General features: G+C 71.6%; 1 protein-coding gene across 4 annotated transcripts in view; it reads left to right on the plus strand.

Annotated features, from left to right (window-relative positions):
* The window catches only part of CCDC187 (coiled-coil domain containing 187), a 31611-nt gene that overhangs the window by 9076 nt on the left and 10355 nt on the right, over positions 1–12180 (plus strand). For 3 of the 4 annotated variants that reach the window (XM_070059184.1, XM_070059174.1, XM_070059175.1), the window contains exons 6-17: positions 185–279; positions 2111–2643; positions 2854–2938; positions 5229–5332; positions 8108–8190; positions 8269–8382; positions 8919–9043; positions 9477–9526; positions 10913–10962; positions 11053–11249; positions 11690–11777; positions 11951–12082. In XM_070059184.1, coding sequence (XP_069915285.1) covers positions 185–279; positions 2111–2643; positions 2854–2938; positions 5229–5332; positions 8108–8190; positions 8269–8382; positions 8919–9043; positions 9477–9526; positions 10913–10962; positions 11053–11249; positions 11690–11777; positions 11951–12082 — 1656 coding nt within the window. The remainder of the gene's footprint in view (positions 1–184; positions 280–2110; positions 2644–2853; positions 2939–5228; positions 5333–8107; positions 8191–8268; positions 8383–8918; positions 9044–9476; positions 9527–10912; positions 10963–11052; positions 11250–11689; positions 11778–11950; positions 12083–12180) is intronic. The other variant, XM_070059181.1, reaches the window with a different exon arrangement.

A 12180-nucleotide genomic window follows, 5' to 3' on the forward strand; every position in this document is an offset into this window, starting at 1 on the left:
TGCGCCCTCTGGGAAGCCGGGCGGGGGCAGCCTGGGGACCAGTCCAGCTGAGAGACCCTGGCGTGGGAGGGCGGGGCCTCCAGCACAGCCCAGCCCCCCCCCCCAGTTCTCTGGGAATCTCTGCGGGGTGGGCTGCGGGCTCTTCCGGCCTGGGGGGCTCTGACCGTCTGCTCATCTGTGTCAGGGCGTGGAAGCCCCCGAGAGCCTGGGGTCTCCAGTGCCGGCGTGGAGCAAGGTGACCTCTGGCGTGGTGCTGGGGGACCAGGAGGCCCCGGGCAGGTGGGCATGGGGTCTGGGGGCTGCACTTCCCGGGCGGGGCTGCGGGAGGGGGAGCCGGACTCGGTCTGGGGGGCTCTGTGGACGCTGCCCCGGGCCAGGGAGGCTCCTTGGCTGGGAACGGCCCCTCCACTGCCCACAGCACTGCCTGTCGCTGTCCCGAGCTGGGGGCCACGGCCCATTTCCTGGCACTGAGACTGGTGCCGCACTTAAACCAGTGGCTTCTAAGCACGGCTCGGTGGCACTCAGAGCGTCCATGGTCACCTCCGTCGGCTTCCGAAACGTCCCCTCCTGCCCCGTCCCCCGCCTCTGCTGGCTGCCTCTGTGGGTGGGCGTGGTCAGAGACCGGGCAGACCCCGTGGTCTTGTCCCACAGCACACGTGGCGCAAGGTGCCTCCACGGGAGCCGTGTGGGGCTGTCCCCCGCGGCCGAGTGATACCGCATTGTCTGGATGGACCCCGTTCTTTTGCTGGGGGCCGTGGGGCTGCCTCTGCGCCGTCTTTGCCTTGGAGACACAGCCGCAGGTTTGCGCCGTGATCCCTGGAGGCTCGATCCCAAATCCCAGAATCCCAGTCGCTGAAATCCGGAGAGACCAAAATCCTGAAAATACAGCTCTGAAAAGTTCTTAAAAAAAAAAGATTTTATTTATTTGAGAGGCAGATTTAGAGAGAGGAAGAGAGAGAGAGAGAGAGGGAGAGAGAGAGATCTTCCATCCGCTGGTTCGCTCCCCAGATGGCCCCAATGGCTGGAGCGGGGCCAGCTGAAGCCAGGAGCCAGGAGCTTCTTCCTGGGTGCGGGGGCCCAGGCACGTGGGTCATCTTTCTCTGCTTTCCCAGGCCACAGTAGGGAGCGGGACTGGAAGTGGATTGGCCGGGATTTGAACTGGTGCCCGCCTGAGATGCCGGCGCTGCAGGCAGAGGCTTAGCCCCCCACGCCACAGCGTCGGCCCGACACACGTGTCTGCTCTGTGACCGGGTACCATAACCGCAGGCAGGTGGCCAGCAGACGCACCGTACTCCCGAAGAAGTGGGTCAAAAGTGAGATGACAGACACGGCCCTGGAGTGGGCGCTGTTGCAGGCAACCCCACGACGGACAGCCGGGGCTCCCGACGAGGGCATCCACAGCCAGGTGGAGGGCAGCATGCGGCCGTGTGGCTCAGACGCCCGCATCGCACACTGCAGTCCCTGGTTCAAGTCCCGGTCCCAGCTCCTCACTAACACAGTCCCTGGGAGGCAGCAGGAGACGGCTCGGGCGCTCGAGCCCCTGCACCCATGTAGGAGACCCGGTGGAGTCCTGGCTCCTGGCTTCGGCCAAGCCCAGCAGTAGTTCTAGCCATCTGAATCCTCTCTCTCAAACCCCCTCTCAAATAGATAAAAACAGTGACGGGCCACAGGACCCCCGTGCGTTGGCTGGGGACGTCCCCCAGGGCTCACGCACAGCCCACGCCTTTGGCCGTCAAGTCCCCCTGACCATCCCCACTGAGCCTGGGCGTGAGCAGAGACCAAACTGATGATTTAAAAGAGAGGGAAAAAAAAAGACAAGAAACAAACCAGCCAGCCAGGCACAGGGAAAATCCGAGGGGACCGGGTAGAACTGAGCAGGGGAGAGGAGAGGACCGGCGGGGGTGGGGGTGGACCACGGCCGTCCTCGGGGCTCCTGAGGGGCAGCCGCTGGGGGCGGGGTGGGCGCCTGGCTCCCCACAGTCAGGGGCTGCAAGGCAGGACCTCCCCAGCCGGCCCCGGGACACCCACCCCCCACCACGGCCCCCTGGGTCCAGACCCTGGCTCCGCACGTGTGTGTTCCACACCCAGCCGCACACCTCTCTCCCGGCAGCTTCTGCCTGTGCCTGAACAGAGCCTGGAGCCGCGCCGAGCCCCCGGAGACAAGCCGCCGCCAGGACGGCTGGGAAGGGGCCCCTCTGCTGCTGCCCACCACCTCCTCCCTGGGACTGCGGCTTCAGGACCTGCCCCGAGGGCTGTGCGTCTACCTGGACCCCCAGGAGGCCAAGCGCCTGGGCACGGCCGGCCCCCTGCACTGGGAGCACAAGCAGGCCAGGCTGCAGGCCCTGGAGACCATGGCCCACGTCCTCAGGCAGCGCATCGACATCCTCACCAGCAAGCTGCACCGCCCCGAGGCGCCGGACGCCGCCCCGCCCCCGCGCCCCAGCACCCTGCCTGCGGCTGCCGCGTCCCCGGCTGCGTCCCCGGCCACGGCCTGTCCCGGAGCCCTGGTGCCCGACGGGGGCAGAGGAGTGCCCCGGCACTGGGTGGACGTGCAGGCCAGGCCCCTCCTCTCTCCCACCTACTTCCTGGACGCCGAGATGCTGCCGTGGGGCCCCGGCACCTGCCGTGAGAGCAGGTCCCCAGGTAGGGCTGGGCCAGGCCGGGCGACCATCCCCGGCCGAGCAGCGAGGGGACCCTGTTTGCTCTCGGCCCCTCGGCTCCCCCTGGAAGGGGAGGTGTTGTCTGGACGCTCGAGGGGTCAGCGGAGTGGCCACGGCGCAGGCCACAGCTGTGGCCACGGCCGGGGCGCAGCGTCCTCGCGCCCCACCGGAGCCGTGGCGTCCTTTCCCGCAGGAGTGGAGGGCGGCCGTCGGGAGCTGGAGAGGAAGCTGCGGCGGGAGCTGGCGTCCATCCAGGCCCTCGGCACGCTGGCAGGGAGGTGAGCGGAGCCCCCACGGCCCCCCGTGGTCCACCCGAGGCTGAGGGCGGGAGCTGACGCCGCGTGCCCACTGGCAGTGAAGGGCGGGAGGGCAGGTGGGGGCCGCAGGCCGGCCTGGCAGGCTCCAGCAGGAACCCCGGTGGGCGGGGTTGCTCTTCCCCCTGCATCTGGGGCGGGGACCCCGACGTGCCCTCCACGTGGGGCTACCCCGGTCAGTGCCCCGTGGAGCTGCTCTCCCCCAGCCTTGGAGACCTCTCGAGTGCGGGCAGCAGTGACCACCAGGTTCCACGTGGGTCACCATCCCCCCATCTCCGTGCTGCTCCCCACGTCCCTGGCCTGGTGCTTCTACCCATCCCCAGGAACCCCTGCCCTCCCCACTGCCAACACTCCCTCTCCCACCCCCACCCCGAGACCTCGGGGGATGGTGCTGCCCGGTCGCTGTGACCAGCAGGGGGCGGCATTGCGCTGGGTCTTTGGATTTTGCAAGTGGGGCTCCCACGGCCCCTCCCAGCCCTGAGTGGCTGTGTGTGAGGCTCCGAGGCTGCGAGCCCAGGAGGGCCAGAGGGCGCAGGGCTGGGGTGTGTCCACCCTGTTTCCCCTGGGCCGAGGCTGCGCCCTCCTTGCCCCCACTGCCTGCAGAGCCAGAGAGAGACAGGGAGGGGTGACATCTGGGAGCCTGCCCCCAGGGCCCAGGGCTCGAGGGCCCTCCAGCTGTGTCCACAGCAGAACCTGGCCTGTGCCTTGTCAGGCAGCAACTTAGCTTGACCGCCCGGAGCCGGGCCAGGTTCCAGGCCAGGGCAGCTGCTGTGTCCGGGGTGCAGGCCGAGGCTGCCCTCGTCCGGCTTGTGGCTGCCCCCTTGCCCTTCCCGCATCTCCGCCTCTCAGGGGCCACGGCCCTCAGCCCACTGCCGGCACTGTGGGTCCGGCCGGCTGCCCAGCGACCCTGGCATCTGTCTCAGCCTCAGGGCTGCCCCTGCTTTCTGGAAAATTCTTCAGCATCTTGCAAGCCCCTCATGGGCTGGACACACGCCCATTGCCCCTGCAAGGCCCTGAGCTGGGGCTGGGCAGCTGGGCCACTCCCACACCCTGGGCAGGCACAACACCTGGCCCCCAGCAGGTGCACAGCCAACACCTGCTTGCCTGGAGCCGGGGTGGGGGCAGGAGGGCTGGTGAGGGTGTGACGTGGGCGGGGCTTGCACTTCCTGTGCCCCCACCCCCAGCCCCCAATCCCATCAGCTGCCACCCCTAGAGGAGAGGCCACGGCCAGGTCAGTCCCTGATCCGGTCAGCCCAGAGTGCTGGCCACAGCCTGAGCACTGCCCCATGGGCCGGCCCTGCTGTCTCGGTTCCCTCTGGGAAGCGCTGGCCGTGAGGAGGTGGCCGTGGGGTGGGCCAGAGCTCTGTTAGCCGGGACAGGGGGACCAGGCTCTCGGCCTCGGCAGGAAGGTCAGGCCTTGACGGGCAGGGCGTCCGGCAGGGTGGATCTGAGAGCGGCCGTTCAGTCGGGGCGCCCGGTTCCGGGGGTCAGTGGAGGGGTCCCCCACAGGCCAGCGGGCAGGCGCCCGGTTCCGGGGGTCAGTGGAGGGGTCCCCCACAGGCCAGCGGGCAGGCGCATGGTTCCGGGGGTCAGTGGAGGGGTCCCCCACAGGCCAGCGGGCAGGCGCACGGTTCCGGGGGTCAGTGGAGGGGTCCCCCACAGGCCAGCGGGCAGGCGCACGGTTCCGGGGGTCAGTGGAGGGGTCCCCCACAGGCCAGCGGGCAGGCGCACGGTTCCGGGGGTCAGTGGAGGGGTCCCCCACAGGCCAGCGGGCAGGCGCCTGGTTCCGGGGGTCAGTGGAGGGGTCCCCCACAGGCCAGCGGGCGGCTCGGGACGGAGCTGGAGCTGCCTGTACACCAGGCTTGCAGGGGAGCGGGGCCCAGCTCATCCCGCCGTCTGAAGTGCCGACTTAGGAGCCAGCAGAGGTGGCCAAGGTGACCATGCTGGCCAAAGGGACTCAGATCCAAGCCCCAAGCCCAGCGCCGGCCGTGGAAGCTGACTGCCCGGGCACCTGCCGGGCTGCCCTGGGTCCGGGCCCCGAGCGTGGCCTCCTGTAGGGGGAGCAGGTGGAGGGCGTGGCAGGGGCCCCCACCCCCAGCGGCACCTGCTCACGCGCCCGCCTGCCCTTGCGTCCTGCTCTAGACAGGGTTGGGGGGGCTGGGGCTGCTCCCGGCCCCAGATCTTCCTGCCACTGAGGGTGCTGCCCCCACCCCCGTCCCCGCCCCACTGCCCACTGGACTTTCTGTGTCCCCAGCTCACGAGGGGCGCCAGCCACGCCAGACCCCACCTGCGACTCCCTGTGGCTGGAGGAGACGCCGGCAGCCGGAGGGGCAGGCTGGGCGGAGCCCTGGAGCTGCGGTAAGGGCACGCCTGCGGCCAGGCCCTGGGCTGGCTGGTCGGGTGGCCAGGGGGGTCTGCCGGGGACCCCCTCCACTGCCTAGTGCTGGAGCGTGGCCCCGAGGCTGGCGAGGCAGCCGCGCCTCCGTGAAGAGCGTCCACGTGCCGTATTAAAGTGTTTTGAGGCTTTTGGGAGCCCGCTGCCTGCTCTGTGCGCTTGGGACGCCCGTGTGACACGCGTGGGTTGGATCGGGGCTGACACGCTTGCTCCGTGAGCAGCCATGCTCCGGGTGCCACTGTGTGCGGCCTGCATGGGTGACGGCGTGCGGCAGCCCGGGACCCTGCCCCTTCTCAGCCCGCTGAGGGTCTTAGCCCCTGGGTACAGACGTAGGAACTCGCCTGGGGCCGAGAGCTGGTGTCCCCGCTGGCCGTCCCCAGGCAGGTCAGGAGCCACAGAGGCCCCGCGATGCCACCACGCGCTCGGGGCTTCCTGCTGGCGGTGGGCTGGGCTGCACCGTGGGAGCTGAGAGCTGACCCACGCGTGGCTCCCAGCACTGACCCAGAGTGGTTGGTCAGTTCACTTCCTCCTGAGAACGTGTTCTGAGCGCGGGAGTGAAACACGCTCGCGTGACGGGGCAGACGGGTGGGCGGGCGTGTTCAGCCCAGAGCAGCCTCCGGTACCCCTGCACCCACACAGGGGTCAGCAGTGAGGCCCGGTGGCCTCAGGATGACCTGGGGGCAGTGAGAGGAGCCCCAAGATTCCTCCTCAGGGCCAGGCCTGGGGAAGGGGTCTCAGGCCAGCTCCTGCCGCGCCGGACCCTGGGCGCCTGGCCTGCTGCTGCCCACCGTGTGCTCGCTGGGGCTGAGGACAGGAGAGAGTGCTGTGTGTGCGTGCATGTGTGCACGTGTGTTCGTCTGCGTTCATGTATGTGCACATGTGTGCGGGCATATATGTGCAAGGGCATTCCCTGTATTTGTGCATGCATGTGTGCACATGTTCACCCGCATTTGTGTGCACGTGTGCATGCATGTGTGTGCACATGTATCCGTCTGCATTCATGTGTGTGCACATGTGTGGGGGCATATATGTGCAAGGGTGTTCCCTGTATTTGTGCATGTGTGTGTGCACGTGTGTCCACACATGTATGTGCTCACGGCATTTCCCTGTGTTTGTGCATGCATGTGTGCATATGTGTGCATGTATGTACATGTGTTGCATGCGTGTGCGTGCGTGTGGGCGTGGAAAGGGTCTGTCAGGCTCACACCGGGCCCCCTGAAGGAAGGGGCTGTGCCCTGACCCCTGGAGGGTCTCCCACCCACCTTGTCTCGCTCCCGGCTGGGGGAGGTGAGGCCCCGGCTGGGCTGCTGCCTCCCAGCACCCACAGCGCAGGGCTGCAATTGGCTGCTTACACGCTGGACGGGCCTGGCTGGCCCCGGGCACAGCCTCTGCCGGACGTGGGCCCCGAGACGGCGGTGCTGGTGCCTGCACAGCGCGTGGGGCTTGGGCTTTGGCCCCGGCGGGGACAGCTGCGGGAGGAGCAGAAATCACTCATGGGGGCACGGGCAGGGGGAGCCCGGCTGTCTCGCCGTGTCTGTGCCGCAGTGGCTGAACACCTGCGGCCGGGCGGTTTGTGCTGGACAGAATCCAGAGCAAGGCTCTGGCACCCGGCGAGGGCCTTCACGCCGGCCACGGGCGCAGCCACGGAGAGAGGGTGCCGGACACGAGGGGGCGGAGTGCCTGCCCCTCTATGCCAGACCCACTCCCCGACGCCGCCACCAGCCCCTTCCAGAGGGCAGAGCCCCCTGCCACGCCGGCCGCTAACGCCCCGGGGCCTGGGGTGCGTCCCGTCCACCTCCTCCTTGGGGGCCGCCAGGAGTCCACGGGCTCCAGCCTTTACCCGTGGAGGCAGCACTGTCCGTGGAACGTTCTAGACCTCAACACCAGCGCCGTCCAGAGGACTCTAGCCCGCAGCCGCAGAGCGCGCTGCCCAACAGAGCACCCATGATGAGGGCAAGTTCCGGATTCCCGTCTCTGCCGTGCGAGACGCTGTCCACGTGGCGGGGGGCTCGGCACCTCACCCCCTCTCAGTTCAGACGTGGACGGCAGGTGTGGCCGTGGAGCTCCAGGCTCGGAGGCGGGGCCTCCCGTGGGGGCAGGGTGCCCTGCAGTGCCCCTGGCGGGGGGCCGTGGTCCCCGGGGACCCGGGCCCAGCAGTGACAGGGCCCCTCCTCACACTTGCCGTGTGCTACACGCGTGCCCCGTGTTGTGTGTGGACGAAGCCGGCTCCCCGGGTCCTCGGCCACCAGGCACTGAGGTGGCCACGGATGGAGCTGGAGCAAGGCCGGTGTCCTCCTCTGGGCGCTGCCAGCCACTGGGCCAGCCAAGGCCACGTCCAGCTGGGGTCGGCTCTCGTCTCCCTGGATGTCTATCGGGGGTGCCCGCGGGGCTGGAGGTGACCGGCAGCTTCCCCTCGTGTGGGGGCTTCGGGCCTCTGAGGCTCGGGGGCGAGGGAGAGGGACAGCACCCTGGCCGCCCCGACCCTGGGGCAGCAGCAGAGTCCCCGGGGACCACCAGGAAGAGAGGCCGCACTGCTGCCCCAGGGGCCCCCAGCAGCCGCGGGGATTCCAGGGGGAGCCCGGCCCGCGGCCCTCGCTGTGCCCGCCTGCTCAGTGACCCCCTGCTGGGCGCCCGGGGTCGCTGCCGCGGCCGGGGTCACACGGAGCGGCCCTGCCGCGTCCTTCAAGCCTCTGCCTGTGCCCGATCCTCGCTCACCGGCCCCTCTCCGTGGCCCCCAGGTCAGCGGCAGCCCCGGGACCCGCAGGCCGGGCACCTGGCCGACATCCAGCGGAAGTCCTGGCGCTTCCTGGAGGCCCTGGAGGTGAGTCCCACCCCCGAGGCGCGGGTGGAGGTGGGGGCCCGGCGGGGCGCCGGCTCTCAGCGGCCGCCCTCCCGGCAGCTGGGGCAGCAGGCCCAGGAGCAGGCGCTGGCCCTCCTGCGGCAGCGAGCGGAGCAGGAGGTGTGGGAGACGCAGACGGCGCTGGACGGGCTGCTCTTCAAACACCGGCTGCAGGTCAGCGGCCAGGACCCCCAGGCCCCGCCCGAGCCCCCGAGCCGCGGGCTCCGACCGGAGGGCTGCCTGGTGCTCACAGCCGGGCTGGCGTCCCCGAGCCCCCGCCCTGCCCAGGCCACAGAGGGGCCACTCCCCCAGAACAGCAGCCAGTCCCGGACGTGCTGGCCCCGGACGGCGAGGCCATGGCCGGGGCCTCCTGGGAAGGCGCCGTGGGCAGGACGGGCACTCCCACGGGACCAGGGAGCGTGTGGGCACTCGCCTGTGTGTGCGACGGCCCCAGCCCCGTCCCCTCGCCCCCTGCCCGTGCCCCAGCCCCTCCTGGTCCCTCTGGCCACGCCCTCGTGCTTCCCTGGACTCCGGGACTGCCCGGGGGCAGGGTGGGACCGCAGCCGCACAGACAGACAGAGCTGGGCTGGACGTCCTCCCGGCCTCGGCCTGGCACCTGCCGCCCCCCACCTGGGGTCCCGGGACTCCATGGAAGGCGGGGGGGGGGCGCACTCGGCCCGGTAGCAAGCGCCGCCTCTCCGTCCTCACAGCGGGCGATGGACAAGCGGCCGGGCCAGGCCGAGCAGGACGCAGCTTCGCAGCTGGAGCGGCCGCAGGCCCTCGAGGACGCAGGACAGACACGGGGCTCTCCGTGCGCTGCGCCGGCGGGACCCCAGTGAGGCCGGGGCGGGGCCGGGGCGGGGCGGGGGCGGGACCCCAGTGAGGCCGGGGCGGGGCCGGGGCGGGGCGGGGGAGGGGCTGGGCCTGGGCTGGACCCCAGTGAGGCCGGGGCGGGGCCGGGGGGCCGGGGCGGGACCCCAGTGAGGCCGGGGCGGGGCCGGGCGGGGGCGGGGCGGGGCCGGGGCGGGACCCCAGTGAGGCCAGGGCGGGGCGGGGCTGGACACCAGTGAGGCCGGGGCGGGGCCGGGGCGGGACCCCAGTGAGGCCGGGGTGGGGCGGGGGCGGGACCCCAGTGAGGCCGGGGCGGGGCCGGGGCGGGGCGGGGCCGGGGCTGGGCCGGGGCTGGACCCCAGTGAGGCCGGGGCGGGGCCGGGCGGGGCGGGGGTCTCCGGTGAGGGCGGGGCCCCAGCCTTGGTCTCCCCCCGCAGTTCGCACCCGCCCCCAGCGGGGGGCGCTGCCGAGGCCTCCCCGGGCGAAGGTGAGCCGGCTCGCAGGTGAGGCCGGCCCGGTCGTGCGTGGGGGAGGGCTGGCCCGGCTGCGTGGGGACCCGGCTTGGCCCACAGCGCGGTGGGTGCTCCTGGGCTCCTGAGGGTGCGCTCGGCTGTGCAGAGGCCGGCGCGGTGATTGACAGGCGATTGACAGGTGACTGTCAGCGAGGGGCAGGGAGGGTGCTGAGACCCACGGCGGTCGCAGCAGCCAGGGCGGGGCGGGCCGGGGCTCCCCCAGGCCCCAGCAGGGCTGCGTGGACGTGGGCGGCGGCGCCGGACTGACCCGAGCAGGACGAACTCACTGTGGGCTCAGGGCTCTGCGGCTTTCACAGCTGCGTTAGAACCGAGGAAGTACAGGCACACAGTGTGTCCGCAGGCGGGGTCTGTGGTGTGGTACACAGTGTGTCTGCAGGCGGGGGTCTGGTGCACACGGTGTGTCTGCAGGCGGGGTCTGGTGTGCACAGTGTGTGTGCAGGCGGGGTCTGGTGCGCACAGTGTGTCTGCAGGCGGGGTCTGTGGCGCAGGCGCACAGTGTGTCCGCAGGCGGGGTTTGTGGTGCGGTGCACAGTGTGTCTGCAGGTGGAGGCTGGTGCGCACAGTGTGTCTGCAGGTGGGGGCTGGTATGGTGTGCACAGTGTGTCTGCAGGTGGGGGGGGTCTGTGGTGCAGGCACACAGTGTGTCCGCAGGCGGGGTCTGTGGTACGGTGCACAGTGTGTCTGCAGGCGGGGGTCTGGCGCGCACAGTGTGTCCGCAGGCAGGGTCTGGTGCGCACAGTGTGTCCGCAGGCGGGGTCTGTGGTGCGGTGCACAGTGTGTCTGCAGGTGGGGGCTGGTATGGTGCGCACAGTGTGTCTGCAGGTGGGGGGTCTGTGGTGCAGGCACACAGTGTGTCTGCAGGCGGGGTCTGTGGTGCGGTGCACAGTGTGTCTGCAGGTGGAGGCTGGTGCGCACAGTGTGTCCGCAGGCGGGGTCTGGTGCGGCGCGCACAGTGTGTCCGCAGGCGGGGTCTGTGGTGCGGTGCACAGTGTGTCTGCAGGTGGAGGCTGGTGCGCACAGTGTGTCTGCAGGTGGGGGCTGGTATGGTGCGCACAGTGTGTCTGCAGGTGGGGGGGTCTGTGGTGCAGGCACACAGTGTGTCTGCAGGCGGGGTCTGTGGTACGGTGCACAGTGTGTCTGCAGGTGGGGTCTGGTGCGCACAGTGTGTCTGCAGGCGGGGTCTGGTGCGGTGCACACAGTGTGTCTGCAGGCGGGTCTGGTGCGGTGCACACAGCGTGTCTGCAGGTGGAGGCTGGTGCGCACAGCGTGTCTGCAGGCGGGGTCTGGTGCGGCGCGCACAGTGTGTCTGCAGGCTGACCCCGCCCCCTCCCCGCCCCCAGAGCCCTCGGCCCCCGCCCGGACGCAGCCCCCGGACGACCCCGCCTGCCAGGTACGCGCGAGGCCGCGGGGCGCAGGCGCGCAGTCCCGAGGGCTCCCGGCGGCCGCGGGCGCTGACCTGTCCGTCGCGGCCCCGCCCCAGCGCGCGCCGCCGAGGCCACGCCCAGCCGAGCCCGCAGCTCCCCGCGCCCGCGGCCGCCTCACCGCGCAGATGCTGGAGCAGAGCCTGCGCGAGGAGCGGCTGCGCGCGCAGCACCAGGCCGCACTGCTGCGCCTGCGCGAGATGGCGCTGGAGGAGACGACGCGCGCCGAGCTGGCCTGGCTGGAGCACCAGCGAGGGTGAGCGCATGCGCGCGGCCCGGGCCCCGCCCCCTCCCGGCCTCGGCCCCGCCCCCGCCCGGCCTCGGCCCCGCCCCCGGGCCAGGCCCCGCCCCGGCCCCGGCCCCGCCCCGCCCCCAGGCTCCACGCCGCGGGGAGCCACAGGTGTTGGCGCTCGAGGCCGGGGAGGGCTAGGGCCCCGGACACGCGGGAGACGAGCGGCCGCGCCTCGGCCTCGCGAGCTCCCCTGAGGCGTCGGGGCCGCCTGTCCCCGGCCCCGGGCGCCAACGTGGTTTTCCTGGCGGCCCCCCAGAGGGACCCTCGCTGCGTTGTCAGACCCAGGAGTGGCTGTGAGGGGTGGGGTCCCAGGGCACCCAGTCCCCCCATGCAGGGCACCTGCTCCCCGGGAGGGCGTGGCGAGGGGCCCGGGCAGTGCCCGCGTGACCTCCGTCCTCCGCCAGGCGCCTGCGGAGCCAGGGAGACAGAGCCGCGTGGGCCGCCCTGGCCGAGAGGCAGCAGCGAGCCCTCAGCAGCCTTGACAAGGGGAAGGTACCGGCCGGCGGGGCGGGGCGGGGCGTGGCGGGGCGGGGCGGGGCGCCCGAGCCCGCCCACCCCCCGGGCCAGGTGGGAGACAGGGGCTGACAGGGAGGGCTGAGCCGGGACAGGGCGGGGGGAGGCTGGGCCTGGCCCCCTCCGCCCTGACCGGCCCCGCCCGGGTCCAGAGGGAGATCCGGCACCTGCGGGACATCCAGCTGTCCATGCACCGGGACCGGACGCTGCTGCTGCAGCACCAGAAAGACGTCCTGTGCGTGCAGAGGGCCGCCGCGCTGCTGTGGCAGGAGCTGCAGGCCCCGGTGGGCGCGGGGGCGCGGGGGGGGCCCGGTGGGCGCGGGGGTGCGGGAGGGGCCTGAGTCCCAGGTGGGCGCGGGGGTGCGGGAGGGGCCTGAGTCCC

The sequence above is a fragment of the Oryctolagus cuniculus genome, chromosome 1 (genome assembly GCF_964237555.1).
Source record: "Oryctolagus cuniculus chromosome 1, mOryCun1.1, whole genome shotgun sequence".
Lineage (NCBI taxonomy): Eukaryota > Metazoa > Chordata > Mammalia > Lagomorpha > Leporidae > Oryctolagus > Oryctolagus cuniculus.